Source organism: Lissotriton vulgaris, chromosome 7 (genome assembly GCF_964263255.1).
Source record: "Lissotriton vulgaris chromosome 7, aLisVul1.2, whole genome shotgun sequence".
Lineage (NCBI taxonomy): Eukaryota > Metazoa > Chordata > Amphibia > Caudata > Salamandridae > Lissotriton > Lissotriton vulgaris.
This window is the reverse complement of record NC_141695.1, coordinates 1737007227-1737028286: the sequence shown is the minus strand read 5'-3', so window position 1 is coordinate 1737028286 and position 21060 is coordinate 1737007227. Positions and strand designations below refer to the sequence as shown.

General features: G+C 46.7%; 1 protein-coding gene across 1 annotated transcript in view; it reads left to right on the top strand.

The window, feature by feature from the left end:
- LOC147706522 (alpha-2-macroglobulin-like protein 1) overlaps window positions 1-21060 on the top strand; it is a 290022-nt gene that overhangs the window by 190694 nt on the left and 78268 nt on the right. Inside the window, exons 23-24 of the mRNA XM_086932987.1 lie at window positions 14211-14294; window positions 14911-15087. Coding sequence (XP_086789113.1) covers window positions 14211-14294; window positions 14911-15087 — 261 coding nt within the window. The remainder of the gene's footprint in view (window positions 1-14210; window positions 14295-14910; window positions 15088-21060) is intronic.

The following is a 21060-nucleotide window of genomic DNA, read 5'->3' as shown; positions in this document are numbered from 1 at the left end:
TCAGTTTCAGTGCTTGGGTAATAACATTTAAGACTGAGCAGTATATAGTTTTGGACTCCAATTGCTGGAGGAAACACAAACCCTCCTGAATATTAAAAAATCTCCCTCTTAAAATTGGGCACCGAAACTGTAACCTGAGAGAAGAATATAGCATGCAAAAGCGCATAAAGTACTTCATAAACTGATGTGATTTCCCATCACAGGACAGTAAGGTAATGATGAAAACTACGGGCCCCATTACGATGGCGGGCAGACTTTGTCCGCCCGCCACTGTAACGGAAAACGGGACCGACCGCCAGAGGTGCGGCGGTCCCGCTGGGCCAATCAGGATGTGTCCGTCACCCTGGCGGTTGGAAGGGCGAGATTTTGATCGATACCTTATCACTATTGATCTAAAACCCCGATCTGGTCGACTGAACCTTTATTGCCTGTCATTGAGGGAAGAAAGTGCATCTCTTACCAAGTTAGTTCACCCAATAAAGGACTCCGCTCCAAAGGATCACAAACAACTTCTAGCTTTCAAAGGTTTATTATAAGGTCAAGATAAGTTGCAGGTACAAGCATCTCAGAATGAGATTTACCAGATACACGGGCCCAACTACATACATGTGCTCTCTGAAAGCCCTCAGACGAGCAACGAAAACTACAAGAACCAGTTCTAAAAATAATAGGGCTATTAGCATAGACACGTATTGAGATCTCTCAGTCATTTACAGCCGGAGGGAAAATACAGGTTAGGCTGTCCCTACCCTGATCTAGATGGTATCCCTACTTAACCAGGTCCCAACCTAACAAAAAGTGTCAGCAGTGAATGACTCTCAAGGGAAGTCACCCACTCTCAGTCTCTTGGTGAAAACCTATAGTTCTCCAGTCATGACCCCTCTCTGCCTACCCATCCGCTCTCTAAAGGGTCCTCAGGCATCTGCTCTAACTCCACCCAGGGGTGCTGTCCCTAATACAAAAATACAACAACATTTAGGACGCCCCTCGTGAGACGCCCCTCACGTGGTGTAGCTTCTGGCTTTTTCCATGATGAAGCCTTGTGGTTAGAGTCGACCTTGCTTCTCAGACTCTTCTCCGGCCCGCTGATACCCCTTAAACATTCCGGAACCCTCCTCCATGTCTGGTCCGTCTCCCGAACAAACCCCTATTCATATTATTTATAATTGAATACCCCCTTTTCTCTTACAGACAGACATCAGCAGCCAAAATCCCAATTCTCATGGTCTTCCAACAGCGTTGCAACATTCCCCGGCCCAGACTAATATGTGTAAATCAACGTTAAAACTTTTCAGGCCTACAACATTTCTCATAATGATTCTAGCATTCAACTTTTTCTTTAATTAATAGCATGTTAGTACTCTTATTCTGTTATTCAGTAAACACATCTATAAATCATAGTCTATTAACGTTAGTACTTAAAACATTAGTGCAATCCATGTTGTGAAATTGAACCACCTTCCCCCTCCCTTCTAGCTCTGGCCCTGAGGCCTACCTCGTTCTACGTTTAACCGTATGCCATCTTACATTTTAGCAGCTACACAACATGGATTCAGGAATAATCACGTCTAATAAAATCATATAGTTTCACACATTTCTGTATTAGTTCCACTTCTACGTAAATCTCTACATTAACTACACATTTCAGAATATAGATGTAGGTACTATCAGCACTCATGGCATTTCTCTTCATGACTTGTGCTTACTACGTGTAAGTGTGACGCACTTCTACATTTAGGTCAGTTTGCGCTCTCTCAGTTCCCCCCTTTGATGACCTCTCGGGGTCATCATTAACATTTAAACTGCAGTGATTGCTAGCATAACTCGTTTCTGTGTTTCCAGAGCCCTCAGACTCCTGTACTGACTATCTTGTATGGCAGCCAATCTCTGCAGCTGTTTTCTCTGAGCCCTCTCTGACCCTCTTGCTCTGTACCATTTGAATACCCTCACCAATCCCCACAACACGATCCCACAGATCAATATTATGATGATAGGTTTTAGTATTTTCCACACAAAGCTTTTGCCTAAGGTGGTGAGCCAACCTCCAGCTTCACTCATTCCATGGCCCACCCTTTCCCAGACATTTTCTCTACTCAGGTCTTCGATCTCCTTGTGAATATTCGTTATGTTCCTAATAACCTTCTCAAGGGGCTTCGAATTGTCTGGAATGTAGGTACAACATTCCTGGACCTTCAAAGCCTTGCAGACTCCGCCCTCTTTTGCTAATAGGACGTCTAATGCAAGACGGTTCTGGAGAACCATAGCCCTTATCGATTGCATCTCTCCTTCTACCAGCATTAAAGACTGAGCAGTGCTGGCAGACAACCTGTCTACGACTGTTGCCAGTCGTCGAATTTTAACATCATTAAGGATTAATCCCAAAAGAGGGAACACAGCTCCAAAGACATCTCCTACCATTTCTACACCTCCTACATCTCTCTTTCCCCTCGATGATGTCTTGCCCTCGATGATCTCTAAGTCTTGGGCATGATATATTTTAGGGAAGATAATTGCCAAGTAACATGATCCATACCAGTTGTCAGGTAGTCTCACGTAGGCATTTCTTCCACATACAAAATACACATTTGGAATCACTTGCATTCCCTTCAGGAAGTCCTTAGTATAGTACTCTAAATTGAAAGCATGTTCACAGCTGACTTCTCCCACGTATACATTTTCATAATACGTTTTGGCTCTATGAAGACATAACTTTCCTCTCTGTGTTCTATCTAAAGCTATTGGACCACTACTACCCTTTCTCTTGTGTGCCTTCTCTTCCTCGGTCCAATCTGTTTTCCATTGTCCTGATTTCTTCAAAATCTTTTGTCTCCTATTTCGATCATCCACCTGCCCTATGAACTTTTTCTCGACTTCTGACACCTTGCATGTCAGGTTATTTCTGCGGGCATGTGAAGTATCTAAGGTAATCCAAGGAATGAAAAACTTTGCCAACCTGTCTTCACTCTTCCAGTAGTCCCATTTATTCATTTGTTTATAATTTGGGACTTCTGGTAACACTGCATCGTAATTGGAGAAATAGTATTCAAAACTATCTCTCCCATAAAATATACTAAGCAACAAGCTACATGTAATGCCATATGTCAGCGGGAGGTGATGATATCGAATGCCTTCATCTACAGACGCCGGCAACTGCATGCACACATAACAGTCCTTGACCTCCATGGCATCCACGTATTCATATAAAAGTTTAGCATAAGCATTAGACCTAAAGTCTCCTTGGGACTCATCTACGTGTAACCTGCGGGCTTCTGCAGCTAATAACGCATTTTCGTGTGTGTTTTCCCCTTTCTCACCAGCAACGGTGGGTGTAAGCGCCTCTACAGATTTCACATCAGTTACCTTTGCATCTTCCTCACGTCCCTTTACATAAGAGACTGTTACTACTAAAGCTATTAATATTATTACTCCTACTATTAGTGTGCCTATTATACATTTAGCTCTGCGGTTCTGGGTGCCGGCCTCCATTTCGTCAGACTGTATGGCTCTTTCGTATCTTGACACAAAGTTCTTTTCTTTTCGTTCCTTTACAGTCTCTTTACTCCTTTTGTCCTTAGAACCACACAACTGGAAGCTGACAACCTTCCTTGCAAAAGTCCTTTAACAGTTCAATACAGACAACCCTAGCCCTTCTCCATCAACTCAAGGGAAGGTCCCTAAAATTCTCTGCATCCTGGGCGCTAGGTGATCTTCTTTTCTTCTCGCTTATTTACAAAGTCTTTTAAGCATCTACTACCAGGCCTGTGCCTGCAGCTTCGATAGCAAAGTTCAATATTTCCATACGAAGGTTGTGCTCTTCATGGGCTGTTATCTTTGTACCAAAATCGGGGAATTGCAATTCTGTGAGAAACATGTGTTTTAACTTGCTGAGACGGGGAGGTCGGGGGAGCATGAATGTCAGTGACCCTTCTTGTTCGACTCCGGGTACTAACAGTCGTATTTCCACTGTGACGATGGGCTCAGAACTGGACACCACCACCGCTCGGATCCTCCCTGTCACCGGTTTCGAAGACATCTGTCGCCAGATATGTCCACTCAGGGGTGGAGTATCTTCTGCTAGGTACACGCACTCTTCTTGACCTCCTCAAGGCCGGTGCTTCAGCGCCCTGAGCACCTTCTTCCGGGTCTGAATCCTCTGATATCGGAGGAAGGGTTCTCTCTGGAGTTGACCTCAGACTAGAGCTTCTTCTCTGTGGCCAATCAGCTTCTCCACGTGCCCTTCGACTCCTTCTCCTTCTTGTCTGTTCACGCTCTCTGTCAGACCTGTCAGTGTCTGACTCGTACTCCCAGCTACTTTCCCCTTCAGTAGCGTTGTCTGTTCCGCTGCTGTACTGACCGTCCTCAGCTTGGTCAGACTCGTTCCCTGCTTCCGCTGGCACCTCTACAGCTTGTCTAGCCCCCTCTATGGCTTCTCGGTCCGTTGCTGGACGTCTATCCAAGAGAGGAGCTGTGTCTTCCAGAGGTGCTGGAACCCTCCGCGTATGTGACGCGTGGATCCAGTTGGGCAGGCCTCCCACCTTCACTGCCGTGTTCGTGATCAGGATGATCTGGAAGGGCCCACGCCAACGAACATCCAAGCAGCTTCTTCTCACGTGTTTTTTCACCAGGACCCAGTCCCCAGGAAGCAAGTCATGACACGGGTCCTGGCACGATGGTACCTCGGCAGCCTGCACCTGAAGGGACACAGAATGAATGGCGTCAGACAGCCCCTTACAATAGTCCAGGATCATATCATCTGTGATGCTAATCAGTGCAGCAGTTGGGACAGAAGGTAACCTCATTGCTCTTCCCATCAACACCTCATGAGGTGACAAACCCGTTCTCCTATCTGGGGTACTACGGAGGCTCATAAGGACCAATGGCAACGCGTCAGGCCAACTCAAGGATGTTGATGAACACACCTTTGCCATTCTGGCCTTGATGGTGCCATTTATCTGCTCCACAATTCCTGAAGCCTCTGGTCGATAACTGCAATGCAATTTCTGATCTATGTTCAAAGCCGCACAAATCATTTTCACAAGTGAGCTGTTGAAATGCGTTCCCCTATCTGATTCCAAAGAGGCCGGCACCCCGAAGCGCGGAATAAGCTCTCTAAGTAGTAACTTGGCTACTGTGAGGGTGTCGCACCTACGTGTAGGGTATGCCTCAACCCATCTGGAGAATACGCAAACAACCACCAAGACATAGCGGAGGCGGTTGCACCTTGGCATTTCAATAAAATCTATCTGCATTCGATTGAATGGACCTCCTGACCTCCCAATGTGGCTCAGTGCAACTGGTGTCTTTTTCCCTACATTCAACTGCTGACACGTCACACAACGCTGGCACACTGCTTCGGCTGCTATTCTGAACTTAGGGTTGTACCAGGTCTGTCTAAACACTCTCAGCATAGCATCTCTTCCTAAGTGGACGGGACCATGTATGTGTCTGGCCATTGGGCTCACCATCTCATTGGGCAACACTGCTCTGCCATCTGCTGAGACCCAGAAATGGGCCTCACCCATCACACATCCTGCCTTTTGCCATGTTTCTTTTTCACAATCAGGAGCATTTTCTTGCATGTCTTTCAGTTCGTCCCAAGTATCAACAGTTTCTAATATCATGGCTAATTCAGTCCTTACATTTATGCCACCCACTTCCACCTCTGTGAACGAGTACCCTGTTTCCGCGCAATACCGCGCGACTTCGTCGGCATATCTATTGCCTTGTGACACGAAGTCCATATTTCTGGTATGTGCGGTGCACTTCACAACTGCGATACCTGCTGGACATTGCAACGCCTCTAACAACAGGCGCACAAACTCTCCATTGCGAATGGGAGAGCCTGAAGAGGTCATGAACCCTCTTTGAGACCACAACTGCCCGTAATCATGAACCACCCCGTAACCATACTGACTGTCAGTGTATATGGTGACTCGGATTTGATTGCTTGCCAAGCAGGCACGCGTCAGAGCAATAATCTCGGCTACCTGAGCGGAGTGTACTCCTTCCAGGCATCCAGCTTCCACAACTCCAGTAATTGTACAAACAGCGTAAGCTGCTCTCAACTGCCCAACTTCGTCTCTTACACATGAGCCATCGACAAAGAAAATTTCATCTGGGTCAGTCAGTGGCTCATCTACGATGTCGGGTCTTGGTTTGGTGCATAGTTCAGTCACATCGAGGCAGTCATGGTCTGTACATTCATCATCATCCTCAATATCGTTTGGAAGTGGCATCAAGGTAGCAGGATTTAAAACAGAGCATCTCCTGAGGGTCACGTTCTCTGCAGCAAGAATGACTTGCTCATAGCGCGTGAGCCTGCTGTTCGTCAGATGCTGTGTTTTGGTCCTGGTCATCAACAATTCAACAGAGTGGGGCACATGCACCTCTAACGGGTGCCCCATGACTATATTTTCACACCTCTCAATGCTGACACCTGTTGCGGCAACGGATTTGAGACATCCGGGCAACGCTGCGGCTACTGGGTCTAAAGTAGCCGAGAAGTAAGCGACTGGTCTACGGGCATTCCCATGAATTTGGACTAACACAGACAGCGCGCAACCCTCTCTCTCACAACAGTAGAGCAAGAATGGTTTATCGTAATCTGGCATTCCCAGAGCCGGAGCACGACACAAGTCCTCTCTCAGCTGCAGGAACGCCATCAAACAGTCCTTGTCCCATGGTACCGGATCGCTCACCTCCTTGTGCGTCAGTTTTTGCAAGGGCTTTGCTTTCAGTGAAAAGTTTGCAATCCACTGTCGGCAATATCCCACCATTCCTAGGAACATCCTGACTTCTCTCTGTGTTTTAGGCGCATTCATCTTCATGATGGCCTCTATCCTGTCTGGTGACACTTTCCGTTTACCTTTCTCAATTCTGTGTCCCAAGTACTGCACCTCTGTCAGGCAGTACTGCAATTTTCCCGGGGACACCTTATGCCCATTCTCAGCTAGGTGATTTAACAAAGCAATAGAGTCTTCCCTGCAAGCTTCCTCTGTTTCTGACGCCACAAGGAGGTCGTCTATGTACTGGACCAGAACTGACCTCTGGGGCAGCACTAGACTTTCAAGATTTTTCTTTAGAAGCTGGTTGAAGATCGATGGGCTCTCTGTATACCCCTGAGGAATACGACACCATGTTAGGACGCGACCTTCCAGCTTAAATGCGAAAAGAAAATGGCTTTCCTCGTCCAGAGGGATCGAGAAGAAAGCCTGACAAAGATCAATTACAGTGAACCATTCTGCTTGGAACGGTATCTGAAACAGGATCACTGATGGATTCGGTACCACTGGACAACACGAAACGACTATGTTATTAATCTTTCTGAGGTCCTGCACTATCCGGAATTTCCCATTTGGTTTCTGCAAACCCATAATCGGGGAGTTACATGGACTACCCACGATTTCCTTCAGTATTCCCTGCTTAATCATTGATTCGATCACGGGTTTTATGCCTGCAATCGTTTCCGGAGTCAATTTATATTGAGGTGTTCTTGGAAACTCAGCATGCGGTTTCACTACAATTTTCACTGGGTCCACCCCTTTCACCAACCCAATCTCTTCCCCAGTGAAATCCCACACTTCTGGAGCTACTGTCTCTCTCAGATCCCAGGGGAGCTCGTCTACTGTCAGAGTGGGATACAACTCCACACATATTCTGGAATTTGCGACTTTAAAGTCAGCATCATCGTCATTAGTCAATACCTCCACTCCCTGTGGTGTGCAGTATATGGTGCAATTTAACTTGCACAAAAGGTCTCTTCCTAGCAGACATACAGGACTAGAATCGCAAACCACAAACTGATGCTCATCACTGTACTTCCCTATTTTCACCTGCACGGGTTCAGTCAGAGGACTGGTCATTCTCCTGTTAGCGACTCCCACCACTTGTATGGTCTCTCCAGACATGGGCAGGCCTGGAACTGCGGCTGACCTGATCGTGGATCGAGTGGCTCCTGTGTCCACTAAAAATGTCGTGGGGAACCCTGCCACTTCGGCCTCAACATAGGGTCCCCTCTGGTCTACCTCCAAAGCTGCCCCGAGGGTGCAGTCTTCCCTTTCCACTCTCTGTCCAGTTAGTGGGTCCACATAATAGCACTCCTCTCCTCCCACAAACAAGGGCATCTGTCTATACGTCTTACCCATGGTCCCTACTCTGGGTGGCTGCGGGAACTGGGCTCGGGGAGGAGGGCCCCCCCTTTGAGCACCTTTCCCTGGTATTGCGCTACCCCTCTTGTGGGCGCGCTCTGGGTCTCTTCCTCTTCTACCCCTTGGTCTCCTATCTCAACATTATAGGGACACTCGCGTTTCCAATGCCCCACCTCGTTACACTGGTGGCACCTAGTCGTTTTCTTCAAGGCAGCTATATCTATCCTGGGTCTAAAGGTGGAGTTCTCCTCATTGCCTTTGTTCTGACTGTACTGTTTCTTTCCTCCAGTACCTGTTCCTGGTTGCTGTTGCTGCTGTCCCCCCTTCCCTGCTGCCTGCATCTGTACCACCATCAGTTTCTCTTTTAGTTTCTTAGCCTTGGAGTCTATCTCATCACAGCAGTACCTGGCATACCTCAGTATTTCGTCTAGGGGTTTATTTTGCCAACAAATCAAGTGTTGTTGTATCATTAAACTAATATCCGGTCTCAGGCCCAAGACGAACTTGGACACAAATTGCCCTATGTCCTTTGGATCCATTACATCCAGACCGCTATACTGTTTAAACGCCTTCAGCAATCTCTCATAGTATTCGTGAACTGTCTCTTTGGGTTCCTGTCTTGTTCGGTCAATTTTTACCCAATCTATGTCTTGCATTGGCACTTTATCTTTCAGCCAAGTCATTACTCTTTCGAATTTTGCCATCACACTCTCGGACGGCCCATTGGTCTTAGCATCTCTCTCGGGCTCTGTGGTGGGCCACTCAGCGCTAACCTTGCATGCGGTCCACAAATCTCCTGGCACTACAATGTCAAACAGCGTGTTCAAATCTATCCATAGGACCTTTGAGATTTTTACGAATCTCTCAACTTGCTTATACCACTCCACTGGGTTTTCCCGCAGTTTGGGGAAGGAGGTGGTAAAAGCAGCTAAATCTCCCCTACTCCAAGGGACGTGGACATAGGTCCCATTTGCGACTTCCCTCAAAGGGTAGGCCTCTACTCCCTGTTGTCCTCCTGGTGTCATACCAAGTGTGCTTCTCCTGACGGTCCCCCTCTTGGACCACCTCTCTTCCCACTTATCCAGTGCCCTCCATGTCCTTATTCCAGTGATCAGCTCCCTTATGTGTGTTTTCAATCCGATGGTTCTCCTCTCATCTAGCTCTCTATCTGAATAATGTAGCCTGTGGTTACCCTGTAATGCTTTAGTCCTTGACAGGTCCACCATATATTTGCCTGCTAGTTCAACTAACTTCTCATGAATTGTTCTCGCTTTTCGAGTGATGTCCTTTGCCATGAACAGTATTTCATCTTGCTCATACATTTCCATTCTTTCTAAAGGCAGGGTACCATCTACCATGTCATCCAGGTCTGACCTTAAACTGGAGACATCGAGTCTTTTGGCTTTTATCTCTGCTCGCAATAACTCCTTCGAGGGAGGTTCACAGGTTTCTCTCCCATCCCAACTCCGGGCCCTACGTTTGGGTTCTGGAGAGTTGGGAAGTGTTCTCTCTTGCTCCCATCTCTCCAGGTCCCATGCTCGGCCATCCGATCTTGGAAGGTGATGGAATACGGGCCTGTTACCCCCTATCTTACCTCGTCCATTCTCTCCTCTCTTTTCACCGTAGGACTCTCTGCTATTCTCCCTTCGGTCTCCATTCTCTCTTGGCCTCGTATCACTCAGTATCCGATACGATCCTTCCTGGTTTCCCATTTTCCCTGGGCTGCGCTCATGCCCGTCATCACCGGGACTATGGTGTGACCTCTCGCAACTCTCATTCTGTTCTCTGTTGCCGGGCCCACAGTGGATACACTTAAAGCTGTCTCTGTACTCCCGAGCCCTCCTGTCTTCATCACTACGTATTGGGCGAGACAACCCCCTGTTCTCTGGGCCCCCGTTTTCTAGGTCTGCTCTACCTTCCTCCCGGGCCCAATGGGTGACTCCCCTACTGTCCTTCTTCCTCCCGTCCCACTCCGGACTGCTCTCTTCAGCCCCGCAGTGAGTCCGGGCTCTGCTGTCCTGACTTTCCCTTTCAGCTTCCGCAGCTATGATGTTCTTGTGAGCCTCTACTGCCTCATCCCACTTTTTCATGTACTCGTTTAACTCCTGAAAGGATTTCCGTCCTGCTCCCCTCATCTCCACCGGCCATCTAATGTCCTCCAGATCCCCGGCGGTGTGTAATGGGGTGCTCCACTCTCTTGGTATCGGCAACTGGTTTGGGGAGTTGATCGTATCATTCCTCCTTGCCATCTCTGCTCTTTCCCTGTCCCTCCGTACCCGTTCCTCCCCTCTAGCCCTGTCTGGGTCATATATCGATACTATAGGACCTATGGTAACAGGTACTTGTAGTGCATCGGGTAATGCTAGGATGTGGCACACTCCGTCTCTGGCGGCTTTTGCACCACAAACCTCCCGACCACCTGTTGCACCTGGCTAGGCTGGGACAGTTCTTTCTTTGCAGCGGGATCCCAATCAGGACTGGGAAGCGGCCTATGCTCTCCTGCATTGCCCCCCCCCTTCTCGCTATCCTCAACATCTCCCCCTGCTCTGTTATACGGGGGTGGCCTGTCTGTCAATAATCTGTTTATCAGGCTGTCCTCTGTCTCGCTCTCGTCATCTTCTTCTAGGGGGCTTTTATTCCCGGGCATCTCTAACACTGGATATAATTTATTTACTTCCATGTTATGCACCCTCCATCTTTTAGCATCCGCATCCCACTTGGCATCCTGTACTGCCCTTACCGAACGTTTCACTCTTTCTTGCCGTCTGTTCATGTTCTTTTCATGCGCTGCCCTAATCCATGCATTAAGGGCTTCAAACTGGGTCGGTCTAGGCAAGGGTCTCGTTGAAGTCATAATTGCTTTTAATCTGTGTAACACCTCTAATCTGAACGTCCCGTACTTCGGGAACGTGAGTTCCTCATTTCCATCTGTAAGCTTACTCCACTCTGAGATCCACAGAATCGTATGCAGCCCAACATGTGTCCCCATATAACGAGCTGGTGTACCCTCCGGCGGGGCTTCTTCCCCTTCATACGATCCCCGCCGCTCTCTTTTAAACAGCGCTCTTAACCATTTAAAACACTTCATAATTATGCGCAAAATTTCCAGCTTGAATACTTTGTTTACTTCCTGATGACAATCCACCAATCCTAGCGCGGCTTTGCTAGCTGGCCTATCGCAGCGCGGTCTTCCACCGGCCGGCCAATCCCAGCGCGGCACTTTCTGACGTCACTAGTCTCCGCTTCGCAGCAGCACCCCTCCTTTCTCAGCTCTCCTCGCGGTCATGCATGCGTCCCATTCATACTCTGGAAAATGACTACTTCCGACCAAGCGGTCACTTTCCTCGACTGTACGTCCACAGTCTATCTGTAATTGTCAACACAACTGACGAGATGTCTATCGTCTCTCTGATAGGTTCTTTACACACACACACAGTAACCTCCGACCAGCGTCCGTTACTCACGCACTCACTCTTACGTTCCCCCTATCTCGGTCTTCCGGGTGATCAATGGTACCTCATGACCCCCTTCACTCTAGTTAACAATTACTCTGGGTGTCCGATACACCCGAACCACTGAAGTTCCCCTTGAACTTAAGATTTCCACCGGTTGTGCGCGCTCACAACCTATTCCACAGTCACTCTACAGGCATTCAACTCCGCCAGACATTACAACATAGATACAATACAAAACACCGCAATCTTCACACGCATGACCCTTTATACTCACTCTCGACCGATACTGCTGCTTTTCTGTCTCACGTCATCCGGTCCTTTCTTCGGCGGGCAGTTCTTTCGATCATCGATCTCTAGGGGCCTTGGGGTAATCTAACCTGGCCTAGATCACCTTCCTCAAGAAGGCAACCATCCTCTATAGCTACCAACTGGAAGGGCGAGATTTTGATCGATACCTTATCACTATTGATCTAAAACCCCGATCTGGTCGACTGAACCTTTATTGCCTGTCATTGAGGGAAGAAAGTGCATCTCTTACCAAGTTAGTTCACCCAATAAAGGACTCCGCTCCAAAGGATCACAAACAACTTCTAGCTTTCAAAGGTTTATTATAAGGTCAAGATAAGTTGCAGGTACAAGCATCTCAGAATGAGATTTACCAGATACACGGGCCCAACTACATACATGTGCTCTCTGAAAGCCCTCAGACGAGCAACGAAAACTACAAGAACCAGTTCTAAAAATAATAGGGCTATTAGCATAGACACGTATTGAGATCTCTCAGTCATTTACAGCCGGAGGGAAAATACAGGTTAGGCTGTCCCTACCCTGATCTAGATGGTATCCCTACTTAACCAGGTCCCAACCTAACAAAAAGTGTCAGCAGTGAATGACTCTCAAGGGAAGTCACCCACTCTCAGTCTCTTGGTGAAAACCTATAGTTCTCCAGTCATGACCCCTCTCTGCCTACCCATCCGCTCTCTAAAGGGTCCTCAGGCATCTGCTCTAACTCCACCCAGGGGTGCTGTCCCTAATACAAAAATACAACAACATTTAGGACGCCCCTCGTGAGACGCCCCTCACGTGGTGTAGCTTCTGGCTTTTTCCATGATGAAGCCTTGTGGTTAGAGTCGACCTTGCTTCTCAGACTCTTCTCCGGCCCGCTGATACCCCTTAAACATTCCGGAACCCTCCTCCATGTCTGGTCCGTCTCCCGAACAAACCCCTATTCATATTATTTATAATTGAATACCCCCTTTTCTCTTACAGACAGACATCAGCAGCCAAAATCCCAATTCTCATGGTCTTCCAACAGCGTTGCAACATTCCCCGGCCCAGACTAATATGTGTAAATCAACGTTAAAACTTTTCAGGCCTACAACATTTCTCATAATGATTCTAGCATTCAACTTTTTCTTTAATTAATAGCATGTTAGTACTCTTATTCTGTTATTCAGTAAACACATCTATAAATCATAGTCTATTAACGTTAGTACTTAAAACATTAGTGCAATCCATGTTGTGAAATTGAACCACCTTCCCCCTCCCTTCTAGCTCTGGCCCTGAGGCCTACCTCGTTCTACGTTTAACCGTATGCCATCTTACATTTTAGCAGCTACACAACATGGATTCAGGAATAATCACGTCTAATAAAATCATATAGTTTCACACATTTCTGTATTAGTTCCACTTCTACGTAAATCTCTACATTAACTACACATTTCAGAATATAGATGTAGGTACTATCAGCACTCATGGCATTTCTCTTCATGACTTGTGCTTACTACGTGTAAGTGTGACGCACTTCTACATTTAGGTCAGTTTGCGCTCTCTCACGGTCGCATTCCGCATCTTTTACATTGCGGTGGGCGGTGCTGTCAGCAGCACCCACTGCAATGTAAAAGTTCCATGTTGTGCATTGGCATGCACAACGTGACAGGCACCGGGCGGTTCCTGCCACCTTGTGCATGCCAATGAAAGAGGTACCATGGGTACCCCCCCCCAAGTGCAGCCACCCCCCCGGGGGCCTGCAACGGGCCCCCAAGTCATTTACTGTATGCCTTTCCATGGCAGAGTCTCCGCCATGGAAAGGCATACTCACTGCAAACTTCATATGGATCGCCACCATATTGTGTGCCTTTTCCGCCCAGCCGGCAATCCGACCTGCGGAAAAGCGGCGGATGGACTTTCCATGTGCCGCAGTACCCCCCCCCCGCCATAGTAATATGGCGGGGGTAAATTGTGGTGTGATGTTGTGCAAATCACCACCGCCGGCCGGATGGTGGCGATCCGCATTACATCATAATGACCCCCCAAGTAGTACCTGGCAATGGGAAAGCCACCAAAAAGTGAATCTTATTCCAGAGTAACCTAGTCAGGTAGAACCTTAGCTTGGGTTCATTTACCAAGGTCAAATAGGGCTCCATACCTTTAGATGGAGAAAGTGGCACATATGGTTGAACGTGATCAGGTCTAGTACCTCCATGAGTTTAGCTTCCTCACTATATGCAATATATTTTTGTTTGTATTAGGGGTGTTTTATCTGGCTCTACAAAAAAGTCACTCAGTCCCAGCTCGCTTTCTTATATTTTTGATTCTTTATATTTAGGCAATATTTCGTCTGACGTCATCTCTATTGAGTGCCCTCCAGATGTGGTGGAAGGAACGGAGAGAGCTGTGGTATCTGTTGCAGGTGAGATGTGCTATATCCGGAAGGCCTCTGGAAAAAAGCAAACGAGCCTCAAATAAATACCAGATATGGACTTTAGGCGCAAAGGATATTCATTTAGCGGTCTTACTGTGGCATCGTCCTTTTGATATCATGTAGGTTTGCCACGTTACATTAGACTGACCTCAGGATCAGTGTGAAACACTTTATTTAAATTAATGGCTCTCATGAGAAATTAATTTTTACAATCTGTAGGTTTTCTGAAGTGCCTGCTCTGAAGATAATATTTGCACATTAGCCATGTTCTTTCTGTTAGAGTGATTAGAATTTCTGACCTTGAGAAGCTGTCTGTCCTCATACCCATTAAACTTTTCCTCTGAAGATGTCCGTGTTGGAAGACCACTTTGAATATTCGCTCGCTTAGTCCTTTAGAGTTTTACTGCTAGTGCTTTTACTTGGATATGTTCAGGATGGTGAAACAAAACCTAGCTTTCCTCACCCCTCCTTAGGTTTATAAAACTTTTCATCTAGAATATTCATTCCTGTGCTGGGCAATGCATGTGAGGCAGTGTGGCTTGAGATTATCAAGGCTTTATCAAGGGTAGGTTTACATTTCTTTGACATCTCACCCTTTTTTCAGGCGATATGATGGGGTTGGCCCTGGAAAACCTGGACCACTTGCTTGTCATGCCCGCCAGCTGCGGAGAGCAGAGTTTGTCCAAGCTGGCAGTTCTTGTTTTCCTTCGTGAGTATCTGGAGAGAACGAACCAGCAAACAGAATCCATGACCCAGAAGTTGAGGGACTTAATAAGCAAAGGTAAGTTGGAACTGAGATCCACCTCACTATTCAGTTTTAGCATCTTTTCCACAGATGCAACAGGCACAGACAGCTCTTTGAGTGACTAATGGATGAATGTTGACCCGTGTTAGTTGTTGGTTACAGACATCCTAGCAAGGCCTAATATAAACTCTCTGCAAGATCTGCATCTGAAAGAAAAATACTTGTCTGGTTTAGAGTTACCCGGCACTAAGGCTTTCATCTCAACCCATTTTCAGATTCCGTCCAGTCCATATTTTTCTTTACCCAAGAGCTCAAAACAAAATGTCTTCCAGATGATGGGACATACATGTAAAGGTTATTTCTGCCCACTGAGCTTAACACAAAGCATGTTTGAAACTGAGACCAGGCAGGTGGAAATTGCCTCAAGAGAATTTTTATTGTCACCTCAAAAGAAGTACATTTCACAACTAATGTTCTGCTCTGTAGGATAGAAATTGGCACATTTCCCATTCACTTTTCTTGCTTTATTGTTCACATATATAACATTATATTCCCAAAAAGTCAATATAATGATTCATGGTTACTCTTCTTTGGATTATAAATCCAATTTATCGACATAACATTTTCTAAAATGTTCTTTTTAATTAACAGTACACTTTAAAAACATAGATAAACAATTTAACAATAATCTGAACTTTGCTAAATTTCCAAATAACTTTGTCCAAAACCCAGTTCCGTTGTTAAAAAGCCAACCATAAAGGTTTTTTTAGAGTTTATTTTTAAAGTTATGATTGTTACCTTATAAACAAGCATTGGCATAGCCAATAGGTCTCGCCTTTGGGACCTTATAAGGGTTTAGCCATGCAACAGTTGATGTTGTTTCACCAAGGATAGTGTGCTGGATAACTAAACCCTTATAAGATCCAAAAGGCGAGACCGATTGGCTATGCCAATGCTTGTTTTGATTTGCATTAAGAATGAACACTTTAAACTCAGTGCGTCACACAATTCACTGCTTCAAAAAGCAGCTAGGAATTAAAGGCCCACGTCCTAAGTCTTCCAGTCTCAAAATAGACAACCCGCACTAAATAAACGCATAGAAGATTGGAGGAAAAAGCACAATATACATCTTGCTAACTTTAACACATTCAGTTAAAACATGTTTCATTTGATGTAATTGGTTTCATGCTCGCTTCCAAAAACACCGCTATTTACTTTGCATCAATTGAATTACTAACACAACAAGGGTTTTGACAAGGAACACCTGGACTCATAGTAATTAGGATTACCTGTAAGTAATTAGGACTTTACCCGGCCTTCAGTAAAGTCGGTTGGTAAACCGTGGCTTGTTACAAACTTGCATAGAAAAGGAGCTACAGAGAACCGACTTCAGACTCAAGTAACTCACCCTCCAACTGTCACTTCAACTCGGATTTGGTCGGGAAACCGAATGGATAAAGGATCCTGTACTCTATAACATGTACCAGAAACAGCTGTCAGTCATTAGACTTAAATGGGATAATGGCGCACGGAGATTCTCTAATCTCAGGCTACCCAGCCGCTTTGTTCTGTTGTGGAACCAGCATGACGGCCGTTGCCAGCAGCGCACCAATCAAAATCAAGTAATCACGGACACCGCATCATGCCAATTCAGTGATAGAATAATGAGCCGCTGCCGATGGCTGGTCCTGGCTGGTCGTGTGCTTGATTTAACATCCATTGATCTGTGGCGCTGAATCACTGGGGCGGCGCAATTAAATGAATCATTGTAGATCCTACAGAGATGCGAAAGTTAGTCATGCATAAACCACAAGTCACTAAACACAGGCTGCACGCTGCTAAGAAATAGCACTGTGGTCGGCAAACTGCATGTGACTGCTTGGCTGATTCGTTGCTTTGGATACAGGGAATCATTGCAGGCTGAAGACTTTCTGTGGGTTGCAGGTCAACAAATGTTTTGTCAGCGTTCAATTTACTGTCTTGTATTTCATTGACCGCATTTCATTGGTGTGCCAACTGCTCCAGGGTTGTGCGTGCTTCAAGGTGGTACGATTGGAGACACTGCCTTTGGAAATAGGCCGATTCTAAGGTACTGCAAATTAAACTGAACTTTCATCTCAAGCGTTAGTATGGAAGTCCCTTTGGAAACAAGCATCGGCCACGAAAGTCATCGCGATCACGATCGCTGTGAAAGCGAAAGTGATTGCGATGACGCGCTAAAACACGTAAAGCATGCGCACACAAGCACGCGGGTCTGTTGCGCCATCTAGCAAGCTGGTCGCCGCTTTGGGAGCACTTCCCAAAGCAGCTTCTAAATGTCTCTCCGAGCATCGCATGCGCGCTGACTCAGCGAGACTTAAAAAAGGGTCATAACCTTTTCACAAAGAGTACCAACTTAAGGCCCAAATGCCATTCTAAACGTTTGAAACTATCAAACATGGATTTGAATTGACTTGAAATGACTTGCTTTTTTTCTGAACTTTGCTATTTCTGATCACGATATTTTCCTCAGTGGAAAACTCAAGTGAAGTGGAGATTATCCAAGTGAACAACCTGGTAAAAATGAGTTTCGAGGTTTCTTACTCACACAAAAAATATATTTTGCAGGTAGATTTCCAGAGAAAAAAAGAAGTCCATTGCAGTTCATCTCAGGTCACTGTATGAGGCCATTCTACCATATTTCAATACTGGTCTACAGTTGCAAGCCATCGCATTCTTTTGTGTTCCGCCTGGTTTAGCTGTAGCGTTTCCAAGAATAATCTACTAGAAGCATTAGGGTATTAAACAAAAGACCAGATAAATGCACCTGGCCCTTGTCCCTTGAAGCCACTTCGCAAGGCAATGATCTCCTGCACCAGCTGCAGGAGACAGAGCCATTGCAGCATCTTTTTCATCCAGTGCACTGCATTAAGAATCACTACTGACAGATAGTCAAAGTCTTGGAAGCTCACGTTACCACTCATCTTTCTAACTTCACGAGCAGTTGGATTTTCTGAACCCTGCTCAAGTGGGTTTCTGTCCAGCCCACTCCACCGAAGCGGTTATTACAGCAGTACTGGATTCTCTACGCCACAATGCAGACCTAGGCATTCCACAGGCCCTGGTTCTGCTTGATTTGTCGGCCGCGTTTGACACGGTCGACCATGACATCCTTCTCGACCGTGTCAAACTAGCCGGCATACGTGGCCTCGCCCAAGACTGGGTTAGGTCTTTCCTTAGTTCCCGCTCCGAATCAGTAGGTCTTCTTCCCTTTTCCTCGTCTAAATTGCGCACTACCTGCGGAGTTCCGCAGGGCTCTTCTTTATCACCGATCTTGTTTAACATTTACATGTTCCCTCTGTTGAATTTATTAAAATCCTTTAAAGTAACCACCTTCAACTATGCAGACGATCTGCAATTCACCTTTACCATCGACGACTCCCCTGAATCTGCCCTTCAATTTCAATCCACCTTGCTTTTTATAGGTCAATGGATGGATAGTAACCATCTCAAGCTGAACCCCGGAAAGACAGAACTGGTTCTTTTCGGCAAAAGTAAGCTTTTTTGGGGACCACATTATTGGCCTTCCAAACTTGGCCCCCCTCCTAATCCATCCAAATCTGTGAAAAGCTTGGGGGTACTGATTGATGATGAGCTCTCATTGAGACCTCAAGTTAATGCTGTGGTGTCATCGTGCTTTTTCCAGCTTCGGAAAATAAAGAAGATCAGCCGATTGTTCACCCAATCTGCCCTGACCCAGGTTGTAATGGCCCTGGTGCTGTCGCACTTAGATTATTCCAACGCCATTTACCTCGGCCTCCCGGTCGCCCTTAGCAAGCGTCTGCAGCTGGCTCAGAACCAAGCCGCCAGACTTATCTATCGTCTCCCTCGTTGGCAATCTGCTAGACCGCTGCTTAAGCAACTCCATTGGCTTCCTGTTGTACAACGCACTCTCTTCAAAGCTGCCTGCATGACGTTCAAAGTACTTAATGTTCGTAGCCCCAGGTTCATTCAGAATCTTTTGCCTAAATACATCCCTTTACGCAATCTTCGGTCTGCCTCTCAAACCCTCTTGATTCTTCCCCGCTTCAAATTCCAACGTAAGGGAGGACGTAGGTTTGCCACGCTTGCCGCCAAGCTATGGAACACCCTCACCCTGGAGATTCGTTCCTCTACCACTCTTCTCCAGTTTAGGCAGCAACTCAAAACGTGGCTCTTTGTGCAGACGCTGGCGTAACTCCCCTTTTTCCTCCCTGGGTTTAGTTTCTAGCATTGTTAGTTAGCGCCATGAAACCCTCGGGTGTACGTGCGCTGTACAAATTCTGGATAAGATAAGATAGCAGACAGACCGCCGAAGTCTTATGCAGGGCCTCTGAATCCATTGAAATGCCCCTGAACTCCATCCAAGAGACAGAAGAATTTCAGTTCAGGTTCTTCTGGATTTATTGTGCAGCTCCTGAAGGTCACTTCTTGTGAGTTCAATATTTGTATTTTTCCAAACACCATGTCAGGCTACAGGTGAAGTTTAATTTAGATTCTTCACATCTTAATGTATGGACAAAATCAAAACTTGAGGAGCTAAACCCAGTCTATATTTGTGGGGAGCCAATGGACTGCACCCGATCAATTCAGGTTCTGCTGAGTGCAGTGAATGGTCCATCATCTACTCCAGGAGACAACTGAGGTCCACTTCCGGTTCTGCTGAGTGCAGTGAATGGTCCATCATCTACTCCAGGAGACAGCTGAGGTCCACTTCCGGTTCTGCTGAGTGCAGTGAATGGTCCATCATCTACTCCAGGAGACAGCTGAGGTCCACTTCCGGTTCTGCTGAGTGCAGTGAATGGTCCATCATCTACTCCAGGAGACAGCTGAGGTCCACTTCCGGTTCTGCTGAGTGCAGTGAATGGTCCATCATCTACTCCAGGAGACAGCTGAGGTCCACTTCCGGTTCTGCTGAGTGCAGTGAATGGTCCATCATCTACTCCAGGAGACAGCTGAGGTCCACTTCCGGTTCTGCTGAGTGCAGTGAATGGTCCATCATCTACTCCAGGAGACAGCTGAGGTCCACTTCCGGTTCTGCTGAGTGCAGTGAATGGCCCACAATCTACTCCAGGAGACAGCTGAGGTCCACTTCCGGTTCTGCTGAGTGCAGCGAATGGCCCACAAACTACTCCAGGAGACAGCTGAGGTCCACTTCCGGTTCTGCTGAGTGCAGCGAATGTATCTACAACAAGGGGTGGTGAGGGACAGAGTCTCTGAATTAAGCAGAAAGCTCTCACCCAGTCAAGAGATCAGGGCTAGATCCAACACCGTTTTTTAGCTCACTGCACCATCCCAGTTTCAGAACCTGGCTGTATGCAAATTAGTTTGTTCCTGTCCCAGTGCATGATGGGAACAGGGCAAACCAAACTACAAAAGCCAATTCTTACACTGGGAAGGAAACAAGCTCCCGGGGACCGGTTTCTGGCATTACAGCCGTCTTCGGCCCGGTTTGCTTGAATCCTGATGGTGCAATGAGCAAGGGTCTCACATCTGAGAATACCCTTCCACGCTTAGGGTGGACAAAAATATTTACAACAAGGGGTGGTGAGGGACAGAGTCTCTGAATTAAGCAGAAAGCTCTCACCCAGTCAAGAGATCAGGGCTAGATCCAACACCGTTTTTTAGCTCACTGCACCATCCCAGTTTCAGAACCTGGCTGTATGCAAATTAGTCTGTTCCTGTCCCAGTGCATGATGGGAACAGGGCAAACCAAACTACAAAAGCCAATTCTTACACTGGGAAGGAAACAAGCTCCCGGGGACCGGTTTCTGGCATTACAGCCGTCTTCGGCCCCGTTTGCTTGAATCCTGATAGTGCAATGAGCAAGGGTCTCACATCTGAGAATACCCTTCCACGCTTAGGGTGGACAAAAATATTTACAACAAGGGGTGGTGAGGGACAGAGTCTCTGAATTAAGCAGAAAGCTCTCACCCAGTCAAGAGATCAGGGCTAGATCCAACACCGTTTTTTAGCTCACTGCACCATCCC